This window comes from Syngnathoides biaculeatus, chromosome 16 (assembly GCF_019802595.1).
Source record: "Syngnathoides biaculeatus isolate LvHL_M chromosome 16, ASM1980259v1, whole genome shotgun sequence".
In the NCBI taxonomy this organism is placed as follows: domain Eukaryota; kingdom Metazoa; phylum Chordata; class Actinopteri; order Syngnathiformes; family Syngnathidae; genus Syngnathoides; species Syngnathoides biaculeatus.
This window is the reverse complement of record NC_084655.1, coordinates 103,629-128,879: the sequence shown is the minus strand read 5'-3', so window position 1 is coordinate 128,879 and position 25,251 is coordinate 103,629. Positions and strand designations below refer to the sequence as shown.

Sequence of the window (25,251 nt, the reverse complement as noted above, 5' to 3'; positions counted from 1 at the left end):
TGTTTGTTCAGTTTAGCTGCATAGTCCCTCTTTGCAATGTTGATTTCTTTTGTCAGCTGGATTCTATTGCGATTGTAGAGGGCCCTGTCCCCACTATAATATGCAATCTCTTTAGCCTGGCGTAGTTGCCTAAGTCTGGCTGAAAACCACAGCTTGTTGTTATTGAACGTCCGAAAATTTTTTTGTTGGAACACACACCTCCTCAAAGACACTGACGTGTGGTAACAATATCCATGAGGCTGCGCACTGAATTTTCGAAGACACTCCAGTCTGTGCAGTCCAAGCAGCTTTGAAGTTGTAATTTTGCCCCGTTTGTCCACTTTTCAACTGATTTTACTTCATTTAAGTGCTCGCCTGTATGTCGGTATTAAGTACAGCGGGTAGTGATCAGAGGAGCCAATGGGTGTGCGTGGGATTGCACGATATGCATTTTTAAAGTCATGGATGTGTTAACAGTGGTGACAGTGTTATTTTCCCTCGTTGGACCTTTCACGTGCTGCTTATATTTAGGGAGTTCGTGCTTAAGTTTAGCTGTGTTAAAATCTCCTAGGATAATGAGTGGTGAATGTCGGTGGTTTTTCTCAATCTCGCTAATCTGCTCGGTGAGCGTGAGCAGTGCTGCGTTCATGCTAGGTTGAGGGGGAATGTAAACACCAAGTAGAATGAAAGATGCAAATTCACATTGTGAATAAAACGGCTTACAGTTAAAAAACAACGACTCTAAAACCAGGCTGCAATATGTGCTAAGCTGTGTAACGTCCGTGCACCATTTCTCATTGATATGAAAGCATATTCCACCAACTTTTGATTTCCATGTTAGCTCTGGAACGCGGTCTGCATGATGAAGTTGAAAGCGGGAGAGTAATGGCGGTGTCGGGGATGCGTCCACAAAGCCAAGTTTTCGTAAAGCACAGGGCAGTAAAATGTCCAAAGTCTTTGCAGGTCTTGATCAGAAACAGAAAATCATCCATTTTGTTGAGTAGGGACCGTAGGTTCGCGAGATGAATCGACAGGAGCGCTCGTCCTTTTCCCCTCTTCCTCAGTTTAAGTTTTGTACCGGCTTGCTTTCTTCTTCGTTGCCAACGCGAAGCCTTGAAGAGTGTGCCGAGGAGTAACTCCGGAAAAAGATTCAACTAATTGGCGAGAGTTGTCAAAAAAAAAAAAAAGGCCAGAGAAAATTCTGTGATGGTTTGCAAGTCCTCTCTTGAGTACTTCAGTCCCGAGACGCCTGAAAAAGTGCAAGTATATATATATATGACTCATACTCTCCTGCCTGTCTCTCTGATCACCTTGGCTGTTGTAGTCCAGTCTTCAGGGAGCTCCTCCCGTCCACCGAGATCCTGTCTCACCTCTTTCTGAAAGACCCCGCAACATTTTTACTTTTACAGCTTCCACCACGTGGTTCTCTGCTCTACCTTTGTCTTCTTAATCGTCCTCCCCACCTCCAGAGTCATCCTTAACACCACCATACTTTGCCTTCGAATGGCTGTAAGGTGTTCGGTGTCTGTCGTGGCGGAAATCCCCGAACCCATTGGCGATGGTGCGGAATGCCAATCAGTTGAAGGAGTCCTATCTTTGAGTCCCTCTTTGGCCTGTGTGACGTCTGAGGCAGATGATGGCTTCCACTGGCCAAGCAAAAATCAGATTTGGAAATCAGTGAAGCAAAGACTCTTCATACTTTCTGTGGAGCAGCTCTACACCCTTGGCATTGTCCTCTAGGGTGGATGCGAGCTCGCCAAAGCAAGGTCCATGTGTTTTCTGGACTTGTAGAAGGCTTTCGACCATGTCCTTCAGGGAGTCCTGTGGGGGGGTGGTTCGGGAGTATGGGGTAACAAAATCCCTGATACGGGCTGTTCGGTCCCTGTACGAACAGTGTCAGAGTTTGGTCCGCATTGCTGACAGTAAGTTGGACTTCTTTCCGATGAGGGTTCGTCTCCACCAATGTTGCCTTTTGTCACCGATTTTGTTATAGTTCCCACAGTTCTGCAAATCATCTTTGTTCTTAAAAATGGGAACTAGCACACATTTCCTCAATTCTTCAGGCATCTTCTCCACCGCCAATATTCTGTTGAAAAAGTTGGTCAAATTGCTTCCATTCCTCTACAGGTATGTCATCAGGACCAACTGCCTTTCAATTTGTCATCCTCTTGAGTGCATCATTCCCACTTCCTGTTCCATCACACTTCCCTCTTATACTTTTCCTTGTCTTTCATTTTCTTCATCCATCAACTTCTCAAAGTATTCTTTCCATCTATTTAGCACACGACTGGCATCAGTCAACACATTTCCATTTCTATCCTTAATCACCCTTACCTGCTGCAAATCCTATCCCTCTGTCTGGCCAACCTGACAATCCTTTTCTCCTTCTTCTGCGCCCAGCCTGGTGTACGTGTCATCATAAGCCTCTTGTTTATCTTATGCCACCTCTACCTTTGCTCTACTTCACATCTCAATTCCTCTATTTCTTTCGCCTCTCTTCAGTCCTCTCAGTATCACACGCCTTTGCTATCCTCTTTCGTTGTATGACTTTCTGTATTTTGGGGTTCCACCACCAAGTCTCCTTCTCCTCTTTCCGACCAGAAGGCACATCAGGTACTCTCCTGTCTGTCGCTCTGATCATCTTGGCTATCTTCTGGGACCTCCTCCTGTCCTTTTAAAGCCTCTCTCATCTCTTTCCGAAAGGCTGCACAACATGCTTTTTTTCTCAGCTTCCCCCATATGGTTATCTGGTGTCCCTTTGTCTTCTTACTCTTCCTCCCCACCAATATAGTCATCCTCCCCTTCCACTACCTTGCAGTCAGTAACCTCCTTCAGATTACATTGTCTGCACAAAATGTAATCCACCTCTATGCTTCTACCTCCCTTTGTATGTCACCCTGTGTTCCAGCCTCCTCTGGAAACAAAAGTGTTTACTACTGCTATTTCCATCCTTTTTTTCAAAGTCCACCACCATCTGTCCCTCAAAGTTCCTTTCCTGGATGCCATACTTACCCATTCCTTCACCAACATGTCCATTACAATCTCCATCAATTACATTTCTTTCTGTATCTTGGATGCTGAGAACTACTTCATCTCGTTCCTTCCAGAATTTCTCTTTCAACTCTGAGTAAAATCCTACCTGTGTGGCATAGCCCCATCTCACGTTACACGTAATGTCAGGTTCAGAAAGCTTGACTCTCTATTAAAAGAAGGCAAGCAGACAAGGCTTCACGTTTTACTTGCTGCAAGGGGAGCGACAGGACCTTTCCCTGCTTCCAACCAACTCCAATTCGTGTCCCTTTGCAGCTTCTTTTTATTCACATGAATCAAATGATGAGTGTATGTGTGTGTGTGTGTGTGTGTGTGTGTGTGTGTGTGAGACTATTTGATTGACTACATCTGTCTGATTGATTGCATCTGTCTGATTGATGTCATCTGTTTTCAAGACAATGAGTTCAAAGGTATTAGTTAAGTCTTAGTTAGGTTAGGTGGTTATGTGTAATCAACCACAGTATGTACAAATTGAGAACATATGAATAAGTTCTTTAACATTTCCCTCCTGTTTATCATTTTTGAAATAGGAGTGGGGACATCAGAAGGCCGTTGCATTTTCAGAAAGTTCATAATTTACACTTGAGTGAATAAAAGACATCAAAAGTTTCCTGTGGCAGTAGCTGCATATAATCAGGGTCTACTTGTTGTAGAGGGGCATAGTTCACAAAAATATTTGACCTTGCTCTAGCCATCATAGATTTGAAACGTGGGATTATACACATCATGAAAAGGCAGAACAAACCCAGAACAGTAATTACGGATACAAGGAACTTCATCATAACAAAAACCAAGGTCCAAAGGTGAACCAGGACCAATAATAATAATAAAAAATAGACAGTGGGTGAATACCGTTGCTCATTTTTGAACCAATCTGAACCAATCAAGTGCGATTACACAGCAGCCCAGGCAAGTCTGGAGTAGCTGTTCTTGGTGCTAGATGTAGGAGAAAGGCAACTGTTGACAGTGGAAGCTGTGATTAGAGATGTAACCCTTGCTGGTGATTGGGACAGTCATGTAGACTTTGGCGCCCCACGACATGTAAACGCAGCAGAGATTCTTCAGCTCTGCTGGTGACAGTTCAGTCCTTGTCCATTTCAAGGAAGGCCATTGTCCTGCACTCCATCGCTTTTATTTTTCCAAACAACTGTTTTTACATCTTCTTAGGCCTTTGGTGCCAGTGGATTTCCAAAACAAGATTTTTGAAAACAGTTGAGCTCAACGCCGCTGTCGACGTGGTCGTTGGCCTGGTCGGAGATGCAAAAGATTCGACTGAGCGCTTTGACACACTGAGGTTTGAGCTGTTTGTTTTCGAGGTCATACAGAGGGGCGGTGTTGTGGAGGACCACCTGTGTGCGTAGTAGAACAGCTGTTTTTCAGATTCCTTGTGGAACACTTGACACATGTCTCAATCTAAAAAAAATGGTTCATGATGGGGAGAATGGTTTCCACGGAGGTAACCGAATGCAGATCTGACTTGTTCCCCGCAGGGATGATTGGAACTCTTGAGGATCTCTGCTTTCAGTGTCACATCATTCTAATATTTTTCTGAGTAGTCCACGATGTGTTTCGGCACCTTCTCCGGAGTGACGTCAGCAGGGATGATGATTTCTTCAGCTCGAGATGGAACCTCCTTGGGTAACTCCTCTCCAAACAAGGACACAATGAGGGAAGTTTTCCCCAACATGGCAGGCAATACAGTTGCGCAGGAAGTGTGAGCCAGTCCAGTAAACTACACTTGCATTTGAATCACTCAGCTGCCCACACACTGACCCACCTGTCAATGCTGGCAGGCGACCACAGCTCATTCCCAACCACTCCAAAGTGCTTACACTGTTCATGGACCCTCTGGATGGTGGTGATGGCTGCCACTTTGTGGTCTCTGAAATTGTGGATGGTTGATCCATCCAGGGCACGACTGACAGCCATGAGACAATTTTTTTCCCACCAGAGAGGATCCGTCACCGTTGGCACAGTAAACGACAGCAGTGACAGAAACGCGATGAGAATGTAGCTTCCTCCTAATTTCAGAGGTGGCGAGCCGAAAGATGCGCAGGGTGCCATCGCTGTATCCCGCCGGCACGTGCACACGATGCAGACCCGTAAAGGGCTCCAGCACACACAGGTGCATGACTGGTTGAGCACCTGGAACTGCACCACCAGGTTATTACTGGGGATGGACTACACCCTCAGACTGCTATCTTCACTGCAGGTGGCAAAGTGTGTCTCATCTGTCTGAAAGACCAAATCATTCACCTTTTTCTTTGTGCCCACTGACCAGCCGGATGTTGCTGTTGTCTGACCAGTCTATGTACCATAAGGTTCCCATGGTGGTGCCCACAATGCCCATGTTTATTGTGTTGTCAAAGGAAGCGGTGACTGTGGTCCTATCCAGCATGATCACTTGCTTCAACACAACCGTTTTCTCCAGAGCCTTAGAGCGAAAGCGGCACTTCAGGACTTCTAAAATTTCAGTCCAACACTTCCACATCCAATCCTCATGCTCCGGCTGTTTTTCTCGCTGTTGTTCAGGCACCAGGGCCTCAATCCGAATGGTTTTCCTAGTGCAGTCTCACACTAACTCCTTCTCAGCGATCACTTCCTGCTTCAGGGACTTCATGTTGCAAAGCAAAGGTTGTTCTTAGGGTGGTTTGGGCGTCTGGAGTTGTGATCCAACTCAATGACCTCCAAGTGTTTGGCCTGTCATCGTCAGATACCGGCAGTGAGTCTGAGCTTCTTTTCCTTTCACATGATTTCTCCATGCCCTCCTTTGATCCTCGTTTGGTCTTGTGTTCCGAGTGGTTCCATGGGGACCAAGTTTGAGACCGACAAGAGACTCTGCAGATCCTGCTCTGACGTATTCCTGCTGAGGAGCTCTTGATCTAAGAGCTGGACTTGGTGCTGCAAGATCTGCTCCTGAACTTGCCACATGGAACGTTTCATATTCATCACCATGCAAGTCAGGTTGCAGACCCTCTTCATGTCTTGGCGCAGGTGCATGAATAGCTGCAGTCTTCTCAGCAACACCTCGAGTTCACGTCTGGCCAGGGTGTCCTCTTCGTCCTTCTTAGGCGTGAGCCACAGCTGGTTGAAGTTAGCTTTGCGCTTCAGCTTCCAGTACTGGTACAGAAAGTCAACTGTCTCAGATGCCATCTTGAGGTGACGGCCCACTTCCTCGGCATCCACAAACTGATAGAAGACCTCCTCCATCTCTTGCAATTTCATCTTGCAGACATTGACGCGCTTTTCCTGCGGGTCACATTGACGAACAAGACACAAGGACGACTGCAATGACGAGGGGGACGACGAGGCGAAAGGGATAAGGCCGAGGGTGGCCATGTCCTCTTTATTGTCCCCGCTATCCCTTCCTCTCAATTTGGCCTTCTCGCTCCCGATGCTTTCCTCACTTTCATTCAACTTCAGTGGTGGAGTCCCGCTCCACAGTCACTGCTCTTAAGACCTGAGTGCTTGGGCCAGTAGTACTTGAACATGACTTTGTCGTCCTCAGTGATAATGGTCATCTGCTGGCCGGAGTGGAGGCCGCAAGTCACGTGGAAGGCAATGCGTCAGTTTTTGGCAGAGCATTGGATGCAGGCTTCCATCTTTTCTTTACACAGGCAGCAGTTGAGCACCCACCTGTTGCTGGGAATGTACGACATGTTGTTGATGGGCTACATCTTCTCCGGGTTCCCATTTCTCATCTCTGAGATCCACAAGGCACAACTGACATGGACCCACTTGGTTCCACTGCGGGTGGGCTTCATAGCATCACCCTTCTTTGGGCACAACTTGCACTTTGGCAGGATACCCGGTGGACGCAGATATTGCACTTGTTGCAGAACACCATCTCGTTATTGTCTTCGCAGATATTGCACTTGTTGCAGAACACCATCTCGTTATTGTCTTCTCCATTTGGAAACTGGCATGTTGCACACCACATTCTCGTTGTACATGATGCCAAGCCCCGACTGTGTCTCGGTAGTGTGTGTCATGTTATTATGACAACGGCGCTCAAACTCCTCCAAGGAGCACTCCATGGCAAATTCATCCAGTGGCGGAAGGGCCAACCTCGCAAACTCCTCGTTGATGACCTGCAGCCAGGTGATGGCTTTCTCGTTGAGGTCGTAGTGACACATAACTGAGGGCCAGCGTGACCGACCTGTGGATCAACTTCTTGGGCCTGATGAACTTGACTTCCTTGTTTTTGTCGGTTAGAGCCCAGGCCACGGGTTCCAGGATGGACTGCGGGCTAACCGGCACGTGGACACCCTTTTTCCAGCTTGTGTTTCTCTGGATCGGCCAGGACGTAGTAATCCTCTGCATTGAGCTGGTACGAGTCGTGCACCTTCATGGTGGTGATCAGGTCCATCCTGAAGCCCTCAGATGGTTTCTGTCTGCATCCTCTCCTGGCCTGTAATGAAGTCTGGGACTAGCAGGTGGAATTGCTGGCATTGTCGGACTCGTCACTGCTGCAGACTTCTTTTCATGGCGGGGCGTCTGAGTAGTTCCAGCTTCACCACACTAGTTGATCCGTCTTGGTTGTGCACGGAGGGACATCATCTTCACATATGAGTACCAGGTGTTGGTGTCCATTGGAGAGGTGCGATTGTCCTTGCTCCTTGATGATTCATGTCCAAAGATCCAGTGACGAACACGTACAGTCCCAGACTGGCCAGTGCAGAGGACCCATGCTCCGATCAGCACTAAGGCCAGCAGTCCCAATAGTGGCTGTCCCTTACATAACATGCTCAAGCTCGGATCAGCTGAATTCTTCACCGGTTTGAGACCAGGGCAGCGTATCGCTACCCCACCCTTTGTCGCCCGACTTCCACCGCTACTCGTCATTGAATGAAAACGGAGCCACAGGCTTGCAGTGGGACAAGTGTATCTATGTGGGACGTTCTCCTATCTTTCTTACCGTGAGAGTGGTCAACAGACTTGGTAGGGATCTTCCCAGCGAGGTGAGGACCAACACTTCCTCTTGATGATTTTTCTCAGGACCCAATCACCAATGGACACCAAGAGCACCTGTGAAGAAGGTAAAATAGGCGGCAGATCATTTGCTTCTTTCACAGTTTTATTTAGCACTATCACTTAAAGTATTTTCTTCTTCTGACGGCTCCACTGGCTGCTCTACCATGGGAAATCTAATCTAATCTAATCTAATCTAATCTAATCTAATCTAATCTAATCTAATCTAATCTAATCTACTAGATACTATTTCAAATGGGAATACTCCTTTATCTGTTGGGGTTATTTTCATATACAGTTTTACTAAATGTCAACATTCTCTTCAAGTTCTCCCTGTATGTTCCATAGTTTTCCTTAATCAAGACTTCAATGTCCCATTGCTTCGTTCCACTAATCCTGCAAAATGATTTTTCAAAGTTATTTCTAGATTTGCAGCTACTTTACTGATTAATTGATTTACAAAATGTGGCCCTTTGTTGCCATGCAATTTTTCTGGGATGCCATGAGAAGAAATAAATATTTACACAAGACCTTTGCCACAGTAATAGCATCAGCACTTGTACATGGAAAAATCTCCACCCATTTAGATAAGGGGCAGATCAATACTAAACAACATTTGTAATGCTGGACTTGGTTTAACTTAAGATTCAAGTGTAGAAACTGGAAAGGATGACTAGCTTGGGGAAACTGCCGTCTCTTAGGTTTGCAGTTCCCTTGAGTATAGTGTTTGCAGCAATTAAGACATGATCTACAAAATTTTTTTTAATAAGAATTGAATGCAAACGTGCGAAAATGTCTGTATAATATCTACCATGACCATCCCTCCTGTTGAGACATGGCAAGGCCCATGACTCAAAATTGTTTCAAACAGATTTTTTTTTGGTCGTACAGGTTTTCCACTGATTATGTATATCAGTGGTCTCAAAAGTCAATTCACCTTGGGGCCGCTGGAGGCCCATTCTGGCTGAGGCTGGGACACAGCCTCAGCGTATATGCACACTATTTGTCATATCATGTCATTATCCAAGCCACTTACCCTCACAAGAGTTGCAGGAAAGCTCACTTCATGCGAAAGGCGGACTACACCCTTAATTCGTCGCCAGTCAGTCACAGGGCAGATATCGACACCATCACTGAGCAGGAATCGATCCCACACTGCCCACACCAAAGGTAGGCATGTGTACCACTAGACCCTCAGTGATTCTAGTTGCACACAATTTAAAAGAGAACATTTAAAAATGTCTTTTTTTAAGCACAAAATGAGATAAGCAAGGAAGCTGGTGTAAACAGGTTGTGCGCAAAACTAATAAAACTCTCCATGGCAAAATCACTAACTTTCACTCAGTGAAAAATATTTCTCAGCTTCCACCAAGACTTGTCACTGTCATCACACCCCGAAAGCCACAATCCCACCGTGATTGGTATTCCCCGGAGAGTCTCTGCACTTGCTCCGAAACTCTCTCAGTTATTGCAGTGTGGTTAGCAGGTTAGCCATAACCTTGTCTTTTTGTCGCGTCCGAGTCTGAGTGGCTAGCATTAGCTGGATCGTTGTCGACCGGTTCTTCCTCAGCTGTAGGAGTCTCTTCTGTCATCTGTGGGACAACTTTCTTGTATAAACGCCTCTTTGTTTTCTTTAATTTGTGTTCAGAAAACCTCAAAGTATATGGCTATCATAAACAAAACTTGATCAGGAGGGGGAGCTCTGTTATATGCCACGTGACTGCTCAACTGGAAGTTCAAAACTTAATATGTTTAATGTACATTTGTGTTGTGTGAGGCAAAAAAGCACACCTGATTCGATTGACAGATTTGACAGCAGACCTGTGTGAAAACCATCACACAGAATGGAAACCCAGATTTCTCGGGGAGCTGTTGATTAGCTTTAGGTGTGGGTGACATTAACCAAGCTTCCTGTTACCATCTGGCTCAGCAAAGCAGGAGGGAGTAATGCTGTTTGTCTGTTGAGGGGGTGTTGTTTTTTCCTCTTTATTACACTGACAGAAATGAGAAATCACTCACTGGTGGTAGCGTAAGGAAGGTAATACAGAAATGATCAAAAGAAATGTGCAGCTAATGGCTTGCGATTATTCTATTAAATACTTTCAGATTTTTTTCTGAACAAGAAAAGTACATTTTTACCCTGGATCGATTTGTTGCGCCAAAATAAATAAATTAGAAAAGAAACAGAAACTTTGTTTTTGTAATGAACACAAAACACATTTATTTATTTATTTTTTTTTTTCCCTGATAAGAGGGTGTGTTCTCATACTTCTATATTGCACTACATCTTTTTTTAACCAGACACCGAATAAAAAAGCAAGAATAACTATTTTAGAGGTGGGATGGTTTAACTATTTCAATTCAGTTTCAGCTGAATTCCGTTCCGCTCCAATTGAATTGTAAACATTAAAATTCACGAATGGGGAAAAAAAAGTGAAGTCTCTTTTCTATCCACTATGAAAACGTGATCCTTAGTAGTGGAATGGATGATTGATTGCACATAGAAAATAAAAATGAAAGTCTAAAAGTCAAAATATATGTTTTGTCCTCCCTGCAGCCAGCTGTTTCAGGCCAATGTCCTTGATTCGAATCAGAGCAGCAGCACAGATGATTTGTTCACAGACAGTATTGACTCCTGTGATCTCATCATTACAGAGAAGGTACTGAGTTGCACAAATGCATTCAAATCTGTTTTTATATATTTTTTTTACCATTAGAGTAATCAGCATGATTCATTTGCATTAATACATTCATTAAAAATGTCACTTATTGTCACCCTTGTTCTCTTTTGGCACTCCTTAATATTTTGTTCAATTGTTGTCACTGTCATACTGTAGGACAGGCACAATGGATGACTGGTTAGCACATCTACTTTACAGTTCTGAGGACTGGGGTTCAAGTCCTAGTCCCTCCTGTGTGCAGTGTGCATGTTCTTCCTGTGCCTTCCTGGGTTTTGTCTGAGGACTCCGGTTTCCTTTCACAACCCAGACTCTAAATTCCCCAAAGATGTGAATATGAGTGCAAATGGCTGTTGGCTTATATGCCAGCTGCCATTGGCTGGTGACCAGTTCTGGGTGTACTCACCCAAATGTAGCTGGAATAGGTTCCAGCATGCCCGCGACCTAAGTGAGGATAAGGAGTATGGAAAATAGATGAATGTCATAATGCATATTGTCATTATCCATACATCTATTTTCATAGCCATTTATCCTCGTGAGGTTCACAGGAGTGCTGGAGGTTATTCCAGCTGTCAATGGGGAGGAGGCAGGGTACACCCTGAACTGATTGCCAGACAATCTCAGGGCACATTGAGACAAACAGCCGCACTCACAATCACACCTAGGGGCAATTTAGAGTGTCCATTTTTTAATAATCCATTCCCCTCAAACTTTTTTTTTTTTTTTAACACAAAATAAGATAAACAAGGACGATGGTGTCAGGAAGCTGTGTGCAAAAAAACTAATGAAACTCCATGACATTGCTGCTGTAACTTTCAGTTATTGAAAAATGTCTTGGCTTGCATCAAGCCTGGTCGATTTCATGCCCCCGAGAACCATATACCCCACTGTGATTGGTAGGTTCACCAGCGCCGCACACAGCACTGTAAAAGTGCCATTAATATAAAACTCAAGGGGCGCACTGACATTAAACATTCATATTAATTTGGGGACTTTGAGAGTTAAGAAGAGATTTCATACATTTTATGGCCTGTGATCTGCCAGTTTGAGCCCTGTTATAAACAGTGTAAGAGACTTTTATTTCAAAGTAGATTTTATGGAAGTCAGTTGAATGGTGGCTATTTATAACCCAGATATCTCTTTTAGGTGTCTTATCTTGAGAAGAAGGTGACAGAGCTGGAGAGCGACAGTCTCACAAATGGGGAACTTAAGTCCAAACTGAGACATGAAAATACACTACTTGTCCATCGGTAGGTTGTCCAACACAATGTTCGAATTCAATTTAATTGCTTGGAAGTGATTGTCCTTCCACTTTCTAAATTTGTATCCCTCTACCCCTACTTTTATAGCCATTAAAACAATTTCAATCTGAAGTGCATGGCATATTTTAACACATTTTCTGAGCTGTCCTTGGACTTGTCTTGAACAGTCTGTGCAAACACACAACGGCAATGGTGATTATGGGTTTTCACAGGTAAGGAGAGATTACATACATTTTACTTCGCCCATATTTTTCTTCTCTATATTGTTATTATTATTAGAATAGACACAGAAGTCAGGCAGTAGGACCAGGTCCAGAAGAAGGACCTTTGGCCACTCTGTAGAAGACTACAATCAGTTTTGTGATGCTGGTCTTGCATATTCGTCACATTTAAATCTTTGGTATCACCAATAGAATTTTAATTGCAAAGACAGCGCAACTCAAATACAAAATGCAGTTTGAAAGCGACGATTTGATTTAGTAAGAAAAAAACAAATCAAACCTCTTTGACCTCTTGTGAGAACAATTTTGTCAGGGCTGCTGTGTGTGTTTGTGTGCGTGTGCGTGCGTGTGTGTGAGAGAGAAAGAGGGTGTGAGAAACTGAGAGAGGGAGAGAGAGAGAGAGAGACCGAGAGAGGCAGAGACAGAGAGACAGAGTGAGAAAGAGCGTGTCATGAGTGCTTTGAAGGGTTGAAGAATTGGAGTCTCGCAGCTGCACCTTGTCATCCTAATTAGACCTCTACTCTTCTTAAGACACTGTGGGACTCCAACTGGTCAGCAGATACTTTGCATTGAGTTCATAGTTTAGTCACCTTGGCTATGTCTTGGCTCCTTAGGTCTGTGAAATTTTATCCCTTCCACATATTTTGTTCTTTGTCTCCAGTCTGCCCTTGTTTCCTGCAAACTACAGCTCACGTCTTTCGGCCCACTGACAACCTGGAGTCCTACCCTGGCAGACTGGTCCTCATGAGAATCCTGAAAATTCCATATCTACACCCCAGAGCTCCTTTGCTAACTTCCGATACAATTGAACAATTCACAAAGTCACCTCTCTGTCCTCTCTGTATCTGGATCCAACTTGCAACCTGAATCCTGACAGTGTAGTCTAGCCTTATCATGGACCCGACGTAGACGGGTCACCTTAAACAAAGAGTTACTGGAAAGAGCATGCTTTAGGAACAGCACAAAGCACTGATTCTGTTCATTCAAAAGGTATGTGACTTCTCACAAGCTCTCTCTTCCCTCCAAAATTAATTTGACTCACTCCAACCTCACACGTAGTCACCTGTCCCAACACCCACTGCTCCCACTGCCCCCTTCACCCATGCAATATGTGAACGATGTGTACCTGCCCCAGCCTTTTTTGACTGCAATCTAGCGTCCTGTTGCACCTTTTTTGGTCCAGTGCTCACTTGTATTTGAACAGGAACCACAATTGTTCTCCATCGACCATGCTAAAATTGCATATCTCACCAGCACTGGTTTGGTAAACCAGGGGTTGTGGGTTCGTATCCCACTGGGGCCTCCACTCCCTGAGAAGGGTTGCGTCCACAAGGGCATCCGGCGGAAAAATTGTGCCAAAGATATATGTGCGTTCATCTGAGATGACACGCTGTGGCGACCCCGAAAGGGACAAGCCGAAAGAAACTTACTTATCAGCTGTTTCCGGGGTGCCAAGCTTTTATAGGCTACGTTGGAATGGGAGAAACGGTCAGCCGTCTGCACATCATATGCCTCTTTTTCCACAGAAATGAAGATATTTGACCGTGTGGGAGGTAGGCCACTAAATAGCTGATGTCACTCCGACAAGACTCTCATACTGTGGCTGAACTTCCAATAATTTTTCGCCCACCCACTGCTGAGTATCTTCAACGATGAAGCACAACAGGAGGTTTTCCCTAACTGAGTCACTTAAAGATGAGTTACCTTGCAGGGATAAGTCCACTCCCTCGATAAGATGATTGATCTTTCCATCAGGCAGAGGGAACATAACTCAAGGTGGAAGACTCCACTTACCCCACTTCGTTCTTCGTCGTGCTGCGCTCTCAAATCCTTCTTTGACCCACAGACTTTGTCACTATCCCGGCATCCCAAGGTTGGCGAACCCATTCAGGTTGGCTGAACTAAACTCTCAGAATTGGAGAGAACATACAGGAGAAATTCCAATCTGCATTTTGTATTGTGGTGAAGCGGGCCGCTACATTGACAGCTGCCCCACACATTCATCGAACTGGCAATAAAGGAGGAGTTGGCCAATCAGAATGGACGTTCCTTCTCTTCTGTTCGTTTTCAGCTCTCTGGAATAAATTGTCTTTTAACGTCTAGCCTAAGTAGACTCGGGAGTTGACAGGAATCTTATTTAAGTTAAACAAACCAACTCCACTCCGAACAATCACAGTGCCCTTGCTGGGCGTCTGATCACCTGTTCCACGCAAGAGACCGCTCCAGTTTCCCTCAAACTATAAGGTAACGATCTTGAGATTTCAAGTTTTCATGTTTTTCAGTGCCTTCAAATTCCAGTTGCACTTGGCTTGCCATGGCTGATGCTCCAGAACCCCAGTATTGACTGGATAATGCCCAAGGCTCATGGAACAATTTCTGTCATGAGAACTGCTTGCGATCAGCTGCAGTACCCCCAAATGGCTGAAGCAGTAAATCCCCTGACCTATCCAGTGTCCCCTCGATTTACCATGACCTAGCTCCAGTATTCACCAAACCAATCTGACCACATACAGGCCTAATGGTTGCACCATTGACCAACTACCACTACCGAGCAGCCGTCCTTTCAAGATCACCCGTCCTGAGCGGGCTCCCATGGAGGCCTACATCAGTGAGTCAATGTGCCAGAGGTATTATCTGGCCCTCCTCTTTACTAGTGGGATCTGGTTTCTTTTTTGTGGACAGGAAAGACAAGAGTCTCTGTCTGTGTGTGGACAACTGTATCCTTAATGAAAAAACAGTACCACCTTGTCCGCATTCGGGAGGGAGTCGAGAAGAAGACAGCATTTAACACACGTAGAAAACACTACGTTACCTCGTTAGGCCTTTTGGCCAAACCCACGCCCCAGCTGTCCTGCAGGCACTGGTCGATGATATCCGAATGTCTTTAGTAATGAAAAATTCAGGTTATTAAATGCTTCATTGTAAACACTTACGAAGTTACTACTACTACTCTACGAAGGAAAATTCATAATACGAAAGGAAAAAATAGGTACTGGATTCGCATCCCCCAAATTCCACCGAACGTAAACATCCAGTATCTTGGTTTTTGTGGTGCAATAGAGCTGCCCCATTGGTTATCACCATAGCATGTTCCTGGGATTCCATTAGCTAAGAGGAACATCAATTTTATGCTAATTATGAATTTTGGTTTCCTTGGACTCTCACGTGTCACTGGGCTCTTTCACACAATGTCAGAAGGTAGTGCACATTGGAAAAGCACTTGGTGATCCGATTCCCGGCTACAGAACCTAGCTCTAGGGACATGGAATGTCACCTCTTAGCCAGGGAAGGAGCCCGAGTTGGTGCGTGAGTTTGATAAGTTCCGACTAGATTTAGTCCGACTCGCCTCTACCCACCGCTTGGGCTATGCCACCACTCCTCTTGAGAGGGGTTGGAATTTGTTTGGTGGTGAGTTGGCTCCGAATTTACCAGTCTGACGTGCCAGGCCCAAACGTATTACGAGAGTTTGCTGAGTACGGCTGGCAGGTTCCCTCCATCAGAAGGAATTTCAACTCCCACCTCTCAAAGAACTTTGCTCACATCCAAGAGGAGGGGGACATTGAGTCCGAGTGAACGATGTTCCATGCCTTCATTGCTGAGGCGGCCGACCTGAGCTGTGGCCTTTAGGTGCTTGGTGCCTGTTGTGGCGGCAACCCGCGAACATGTTGGTGGACACCAAAAGTGAGGGATGTTGTCAAGCAGAAGAAGGAGTTGGGAGGAGGGTTGACACTCCTCTGCAACATCGCATGGACATCGGGGACAGTGGCTCTGGATTGGCAGACTTTTTAAGAAGGGTGACCGTAGGGTGTGTTCCAACTCTAGGGGGATCACACTTCTCAGCCTCCCTGGTAAGGTCTACTTAGGTATACTGGAGAGGAGGGCCCGTCGGGAAGTCGATTCTTAGATTAAGGAGGAGCAGTATGGGTTTATTCCTGGCCGTGGGACAGTGGACCAGCTCTACACCCTCGGCAGGATCCTCGAGGGTGCATGGGAGTTTGCCCAACCAGTCGACATGTGTTTTGTGGGAATGGAGAAGGTGTCCAACGTTCAAAGTCCTGTGGGGGGTTCTTCGGGAGTGTGGGGTACCGAACCCCCTGATATGAGCTGTTCGGTCACCGTACGACTGCTGTCAGAGTTTGGTCCGAATTGCCAGCAATAAGTCGGCTTTGTTTCCGGTGAGAGTTGAACTCTGCCAAGGCTGCCCTTTGTCACCGAGTTTGTTCATCACTTTTATGGACAGAATCTGTAGGCACAGCCAAGGTGTAGAGTGTGTCCGGTTTGGTGGCCTCAGCATCGCATCTCTGCTCTTTGTAGATGTGGTTCTGTTGGCTTCATCAAACCGTGATCGACAACTCTCACTGGAGCAGTTCACAGCCGGGTGTGAAGCGGCTGGGATGAGAATCAGCACCTCTAAATCTGAGACCATGGTCCTCAGTCGGAAAAGGGTGGCGTGCCCTCTTAGGGTCGGGATGAGATCTTGCCCCAAGTGGAGGAATTCAAGTATTTTGGGGTCTTGTTCACGAGTGAGGGAAGAATGGAGCGGGAGATCGACAGACGGATCGATGCCGCATCTGCAGTGATGCGGATTTTGTATCGCCCCATTGTGGTAAAGAAGGAGTTAAGTCTACCTCTCAACCTCTCAATTTACCAGTCGCTCTACATTCCTACCCTCACCTATGGGCACGAGCTGTGGGTCGTGACTAAAAGAACAAGATCCCGGATACAGGTGGCTGAAACGAGTTTCCTCCTCAGGGTATCCGGGCTCTCCCTTAGAGAACGGGTGAAGCTTGGTCATCCGGGAGGGGTCAGTGTCGAGCCGCTGCTCCTCCGCATTGAGAGGAGCCAGATGAGGTGGCTGGGGCATCTGATTTGGATGCCTCCCGGACACTTCCCTGATGAGGTGTTCTGGGCATGTCCTGCTGGAAAGAGACCCCAGGGATGACCCACGACACGCTGGAGAGACTATGTCTCTCAGCTGGCTTGGGAACACCTTGGGATCCTTCTGGAAGAGCTGGAAGAAGTGGCTGGGGAAAGGGAAGTCTGGGTATTGTTGCTGAAGCTACTTCCTCTGTGACCTGACCCGGAAAAGCGGTAGAAAATGGATGGATGGAACTTTTTTTTGGGAGATCCTGAAATGTTTTTGTTCAAACTTCAAAGTACTACTGTAGAGCAATTTTACTTATCATGATCAGTATTATTGATGGGATGTACAAAAGAGAAGGTTGATGGCTGTTGTGAGGGAAGACATGAGGGCATTTGGTGTTACAGAGGAAGATGCAGGAGATAGGCATACATTGTAAAAAGATGACATGCTCTGGCAAATTCAAACGGGATTAGCTGGAAGGAAAAGATGTACAATATATTGTATGTTATGTATGTCCATTGTATGTTCTGGTACATTGTAAGCCCCCGATTTTTTCAGATTGAAAAAAAAGAGACGTTTAAGTTTTCAGTCTTTCGGTTTCAAACTATTACCTTAAAATTATATTAAATGTAGATAAAATGTTTTTACAAAGGTCAAACAATTTGATGGGTATTTATTTATTCCAGTGTGCACGAACTAGAGGAGCAAATGAAGGATGCTGAGGCAAGGGCAAATCAGAGTCTGGAGGAGGAGATGAAGAGACACTGTGAAGTTTACTGCAAGATGGAGAGCGAAAGAAACACAGAGATCGAATTTCTGTGTAACAGGTAAAATGCTTATGAACCGTATTTTTTTTAAATGTGTGCTTACTTTGGTTCTTATTAATGAAATGAGAGGTGCTGTAGTTGTCTTTTATTTCTTTGTATTACTATGATTCATTTTTTTTAAAGACTATTCTCATGCCGATATTTAACGAAAATGAGTAGTTATGGGAAAGAGTAGTGGAGGCTAGACTCAGGACAGAAGTAATTATCTGTGAGCAACAGTATGGTTTCAAGAAAGAGTACCACAGATTATTTTTTGATTTATTTGCCTTGAGGAGGCTAGTGGAAAAGTACAGAGAAGGTCAGAAGGAGCTACATTGTGTCTTTGTGGATCGAGAGATGGCCTTGGACAGAGTACCAAGAGAGGAACTGTGGTACTGCATGCGTAAGTCTGGTGTGGCAGAGAAATATGTTAAAATAGTACAGGACATGTATGATGGCAGCAGAACAATGGTGAGTTGTGCCTTAGGTGTGACAGAAGAATTTAAGGTGGAGGTGGGACTGCATCAGAGATCAGCTCTGAGCCCCTTCCCGTTTGAAGTGGTAATGGATAGGCTGACAAAAGAGGTTAGACTCCTCTTGGACCATGATGTTCGCAGATGATGTTGTGATATGCAGTGAAAGTAGCGAGCATGCAGAGGAACAATTAGAAAGATGGAGACATGCACTGGAAAGGAGAGGAATGAAGATTAGCTGAAGTAAAACAGAATGTGTGTGAATGAGAACGGTGGAGGGGGAAGAGTGAGGCTACAGGGAGAAGAAATAGCGAGGGTGGAGGACTTCAAATATCTAGGGTCAACAATCCAGAGCAATGGTGAGTGTGGTAAGGAAGTGAAGAAACGGTTACAAGCAGGTTGGAACAGCTGGCGGAAGGTGTCTGGTGTGTTATGTGACAGAAGAGTCTCTGCTAGGATGAAGGGCAAAGTTTACAAAACAGTGGTGAGGCCGGTCATGCTGTATGGGTTAAAGATGGTGGTACTGAAGAAACAACAGGAAGCAGAACTGGAGGTAGCAGAAATGAAGATGTTGAGGTTCTCGCTCAGAGTGAACAGGTTGGATAGGATTAGAAATGAGCTCATTAGAGGGACAGCCAAAGTTGGATGTTTTGGAGACAAGATTCGAGAGAGCAGACTTCGATGGTTTGGACATGTTCAGAGGCGAGAGAGTGAGTATATTGGTGGAAGGGTGCTGAGGATGGAGCTGCCAGGCAAAAGAGCGAGAGGAAGATCAAAGAGAAGGTTTATGGATGTGGTGAGGGATGACATGAGGGCAGTTGGGGTTAGAGAAGAAAATGCAGGCGATAGGCTAAGATGGAAAAAGATGACATGCTGTGGCGACCCCTAACGGGACAAGCCGAAAGGAAAAGAAGAAGAAGAGTAGTAGTTGGGGTTTCTGTATTCATTTTCAACGCTGACCTGATTCAAATTACAGCAAAAGCAGCAAGATAGTGAGAGTGGGATGGTTGGAACGGAGGAAAGGGTTGGAAAAGTATCTTAATAAGTCTTGATTGTGATGAGTTCATGGGAAAGACAGATTGGTCCTGATTAACAAAAGGTTTACGCACAGAAGCAGAGGAGAACGCAAAAGTACTAAACCGGCGCGACCCGGATTCGGACTGCCAAACACGCAAAATTGTTGCCGAGGTCATTTTGCGCTCTGTGAGAGGATGCCAAATGGTAAATTTATCATGTGCAATATGATTTATCAAACCTGAGACAAATTAATAGAGCTGTGTACAAAATAGAATTGTGCACAAAATGAAAGAAGCATGACTGCATGGTGACTGAATGGTTAAAGCAACGTGGTGCCCGCGGGCAAATGGTAGCCTGTGAGGTATGTTCTAAAAATACCATAGGCCACAAATTGTTACGATGATTTGTGCTTTAAATTCTGAATCTGACTTGCTTACGTGAATTAAAATTTTAAAATGTAATGTCATTTACTACAATAAATTAAAACAAAAATATTTTATGTACGTGTAATGAACTGAGTCTGAAATTTGCCGCAAACAGGTCACGTAGTACTTCATACGATCGGTGCTCACGAAGTAGCCCTCAGCCTTAAAACGGTTGCGGAGCCCTGGGTTAGAGGGTCTGCCTCACAGTTCTGAGGACTCTTCTTTTCCTTTTGGCTTGTCCCATTAATGGTCGCCACAGCGTGTCATCTTTTTCCATCTAAGCCTATCTCCTGCATCTTCCTCTCTAACACCAATTGCCCTCATGTCTTCCCTCACAACATCCTCTCACTCTTTAGTGATGTTCCCCAGGTTCACATGATGTGTCCTCCCCATCAGGAAGTTGTACAGTGAAGAAAATAAGTATTTGAACACCCTGCTCTATTGCAAGTTCTCTCACTTAGAAATCATGGAGGGGTCTGAAATTTTCATTGTAGGTCCATGTCTATTGTGAGGGAGATACTCTCAAAAGAAAAATCCAGAAATCACAAAGTATGATTTTTTTAATGATTTTTTTTGTGTGATACAGCTTCAAATAAATATTTGAACACCTGCCTATCAGTGAGAATTGTGACCCTCAAAGACCTGTTAGTCTGCCTTTAAAAGTCCACCTCCACTCCATGTATTATCCTGAATCAGATGCATCTGTGTGAGGTTGATAGCTGCATAAAGACACCTGTCCACCAAAATACAATCAGTAAGACTCAAACTTGGAATATGGCCAAGACCAAAGAGCTGTCCAAAGACACCAGAGACAAACTTGTACAACTCCACACGACTGGAAAGGGCTACGGAGAAATTGCCAAGCAGCTTGATGAAAAAGGTCCACTGTTGGAGCAATCATTAGAAAATGGAAGAAGCTAAACATGACGGTCAATCTCATTCTGAGTGGAGCCCCATGCAAGATATCACCTCGTGGGGTCTCAATGATCCTTAGAAAGGTGAGGAATCAGCCCAGGACTACACGACAGCACTTGGTAAATGACTTGAAAAGAGCTGGCACTGTTTCCAAGGTGACTCATGGTAATACACTAAGACGTCATGGTTTGAAATCATGCATGGCACGGACAGTTCCCCTGCTTACATCAGCACATGTAAAGGCCCGTCTTAAGTTTGCCATTGACCATTTGAATGATACAGAGGAGTCATGGGAGAAGGTTTTGTGATCCGATAAGACCAAAATGGAACTTTTTGGTCATAATTCCACTAACTGTGTTTTGGAGTAAGACGAATGATGAGTTCCATCCCACGAACACCATCCCGACTGTGAAGCATTTGGGCGGTAGCATCATGCTTTGGGGGTGTTTTTCTGCACATGGGACAAGACAACTGCACTGTAGTAAGGAGAGGATGACCGCGGCGATGTATTGTGAGATTTTGGGGAAATACATCTTTACCTCAGTTAGTGCGTTGAAGATGGGTCGTGGCTGGGTCTTTCAACATGACAATGACCTGAAGCACACAGCCAGGAAAACCAAGGTGTGGCTCCATTCTGGCGTGCCCTAGCCAGTCTCCAGACCTAAACCCAATCGAAAATCTTTGGAAGGAGCTGAAACTACGTGTTTCTCAGCGACAGCCCAGAAACCTGTCTGATCTAGAGAAGAGCTGTGTGGAGGAGTGGGCCAAAATCCCTCCTGCAGTGTGTGCAAACCTGGTGAAGAACTACAGGAAACGTTTGACCTCTGTAATTGCAAACAAATGCTACCATTCTCAGGTGTTCAAGTACTTATTTGCACCTGTATCACACAAATAATTTGTTAAAAGAAAATCATACATTGTAAATTTGTCAACTGTGAGAGAGATAATCTAAAAATAAATTACATTATCTCTCTCACAGTTGACATGCACCTATGATGAAAATTTGAGACCCCACCATGATTTTGTAAGTGGGAGAACTTGCAATATAGCAGGGTGTTCAAATACCTATTTTCTTCACTGTAGATCCAGTGGCAGATGGAAGGCAGGATGCTGAGCTGTAGAAGCTTGGAGGAGAGGGGTTTTGGGATAATGGTGTTGATTGCAGAGAGCAAAAGAAGTGGTCAGACATTTAGTTGGATGTGAGGCAGAGGACAGCTGCCTGCTACCAAAGTGGCACCAAAACAGGCAGAAGAACTGATGAGAAAAGAATCACTGCGATCACGGTGACACTTTTCTCACACATGGCTGACTCTGATTACCAAACACTGTTAATACCATGTATTGCTATAACTCACAACAAATGACTTCATACAATAACCTCATGAGAGGGGTTTATGCATTCATGTTTAGAGTTTTAATACACAGAAGAAGACCTCAGTCTTTTCAATTTAATTATCTTGAAGGCATACATTGGTTGCAAATTTCTAAAAAAAAATAAAAAATTCTAGTTATATATTTTAATCAGGTTCAACCAATACACATTCAAATGAAATAAATGCAAAGGGCTCTTTATCGGTGCAGTCGCAGCTGCGCATTACATGTTCAGGAGATTCGTCCACGGTCCCTGGTGTCTCCTGAGGGATCCCCAGTGTCTCCGCTATTACATTCCATAAACCGGCTGCCACTGGACCAGTGCAGACTCATAAAAGTGCTTTGAATTTATTTAATTTGCACATACATTGGTTGCATGGCAGCACAGTTGAGCAGCTGGAAAGCATTGGCCTCACAGTTCTGAGGACCCGGGTTCAATCCCAGCCCTCCCTGTGTGGAGTTTGCATGTTCTCCCCATGCCTCTGTGGGTTTTCTCCGGGGACTTTAGGTTTCCTCCCACATCCCAAAAACATGCAACATTGATTGGACACTCTAAATTGTCCTGAGGTTTGATTGTGAGTGTAGCTGTTTGTCTCTCTGTGGCCTTCGCTTGGGTGGCAACCAGTTCAAGGTGTCCCCTGCCTCCTGCCTGTTGACAGCTGGAATAGGCTCCAGCACTGAATGAAAAATTCCAAAAAGTCTTTTGAAATTACTTAATCTGAATGTAAATTGGTTGCACATCATTAAAATGAATGAAAATAACATTTTTAGGAGTAAATTCTGTCACGTTAATACAGTTTAATCATCCATCCATCCATCCATCCATCCATCCATCCATTTTCTTAGCCATTTATCGTCACAAGAGTCGCGGGAGTGCTGGAGCCTATCCCAGCTGTCAACGGCAGAAAGCGGGTATACCCTGAACTGGTTGCCAGCCAATCACAGGGCACATAGAGACAGACAGCTGCACTCAGAATCACACCCAATTTTCCCTCTCAGTTGCGCGGCTGCGCAATTGCGCTCTTCTCGCACATTCTCAGTGCACAAGAAAACCTTGCCGGGGCAGTGAACGCAGTGCAAATGAATTTGATATATAAAGTTTTTTTCCTGTATCCTTTTACTGTGTAATTCGGTGAGTGACATCTGTCCAGCCAATCATACAATATAATGCAAATACGCTACGCAACCAATCACGGCATTGACAGTACTTGCGCATGTGCTGTGCTCGTACACACTCCATAACAATAACAGTGAGGTGGCGTTCAGTAATGCTAATGCTAACCACATCTCACGGCGAAATGAGCAGGTAGTGAATGTGATGCATCAGCTCCCCAAACCAAAGTAAAAAAGAACTGCGGCTCTTTAAAGATGGAATGGCTGTCGGACTAAGTGCAAATAGAAGAACAAGCGGTGAAACTGGGTGAGATGTTTTCTTTTTTGAGTGAGAAAAAGTGCTCTGCCTAACATGCAGCAATGTTTAAGTTGTCAAAGGAAGCTGGATTACCTCAAACATTGTTATTTGAATGCTTTTGACTGTTTTCGACCACTTGACTACATCCGGGGCACCTGGCCATGTTGAATGGGTTCACTGTACTGACGCGCCATTCACTCTATGGCTTTTGCATAGAGACCGGAGTTAGGGCCGTAGCACACTTATAAGCATTGTAGAATTCTGAATATTACATCTCCCCAGCAAGTTTGGTATGTGTAAGTGTGATGTACCACAAATACCTCTTTGCTAAACTGCAAGTCTGGCATCAGTCCCTGCTAAAAATTTTCAATAGAACATTTCTAAAGAATTTCTATAGAAATGCTCTAGAATTTTAGGACCCAAGTTCTATAGAAATATTCTATAGAAATGCTATAGAACTTTATGAACTAAGTTATATAGAACTGTTCTAAAGAACTGAAACAACATTGATTCAACATTGTATTCGTAAAGTGCATTAACGTTACAATCCCACATACAATCAACGTTGCCTAAAAACATAGAAACAACGTTGCCATGCTACACTGAAATTGAGCCATTAAAACATAGATTGAAACTTTTATTATGCCGTGTGAAACCAGACTGTTTTTCAATCAAACTAAAGACAATTACAAACAATTAGGCTATTAGCCCACAGTGATACATGTTTAACATTTAGAACAAATAACTTTTTTCTTAAATTATGTTACAAACAAACCCGAAGCCCGAAGGCAAACAGATGCTTTCTGCTAAGATAAGCTAACCAGCATCTGAGGTTTAGGCATTAAGTCACGCATGTCACACACACCATCTTTTTTGATTAGTAACTGTGATGTCTTGTCCAACCAGTTTGGGGACTACGTAACAATTTGGTTAGATGTTGGCCATAGAAAACGAAGTGTAATGTCTTTGATGTTATTTGGACTGGCATGTCTCTGCTGTCTGGCCCCAATGGTGCATGGTTGACCAGCCCGACAGCGATTCGATTACACAGCGAATGTCCATCAGCCACTCTCATCAAAGGAAGGACTCGTGGGTGAGCAGCAGGGGGGGGGGGGTGAATATTATACGGCTGCTGCTGTCAAAAGTTGTAACTGAGCGGCCCCATTAATCAATTAATGCCCCATTGAATTTTAAAGGGGCAGAATGACTCTTTGTGGCCTGTGAAACCATGTGGTGTATTCTGGTTTTCAGATTACGGCAAAATTGGTTGCAATGCGACCTTTTAAAATTTCCATCTTGGCGCATTTAAGCAATATATAATCGTTGAAAGTCTCATTTTCCCACTCTGTTCTCTTCGTCCTGCATGGCTTTTAAGTGATAAAGCAAGCCAATCTCAATTTTTATCATGACATTTATTATTATTATTAAAACTCGAAATTCTTGTTAGATGTGAATGTGAGTGTAAATGTTTTTTTTTTCTTTTGTTTTAATGTGTATCCTGCTATTGGCTAGCAACCAATTCAGGGTCTACCCCGCCTCATGCACGCTGATAGCTGGGACAGGCTCCAGCACTCCCCGCGACCCTTTTGAGCATAAGTGGCTAAGAATATGGATGGATGGATGGATGGATAGTCTGTCAATTGTTCATTTGGAACTTGGGTGGCGTTTTGTGTCTTGCCCTTTCCCTCTCTCTCCTCTCCGTAGAAATCAATAAATTTTGGCTGCACACCTCTTATCAATCAGCACTAATCACTGTCTGCCAGAGTCTGGAAATTAGCGGCAGAATATTGATGTAATCCGTGGTGCA

At 44.6% G+C, this 25,251-nt stretch overlaps 1 protein-coding gene and 1 pseudogene across 4 annotated transcripts in view; one reads left to right on the top strand and one right to left on the bottom strand.

The window, feature by feature from the left end:
* rab11fip4a (RAB11 family interacting protein 4 (class II) a) overlaps positions 1–25,251 on the top strand; it is a 125,116-nt gene that overhangs the window by 42,013 nt on the left and 57,852 nt on the right. For all 4 annotated transcript variants that reach the window (XM_061845658.1, XM_061845660.1, XM_061845659.1 and 1 more), the window contains 3 exons: positions 10,559–10,661; positions 11,826–11,929; positions 17,713–17,853. In XM_061845658.1, coding sequence (XP_061701642.1) covers positions 10,559–10,661; positions 11,826–11,929; positions 17,713–17,853 — 348 coding nt within the window. The remainder of the gene's footprint in view (positions 1–10,558; positions 10,662–11,825; positions 11,930–17,712; positions 17,854–25,251) is intronic.
* On the bottom strand, positions 6,450–7,776 carry LOC133514000 (protein Jade-1-like; annotated as a pseudogene).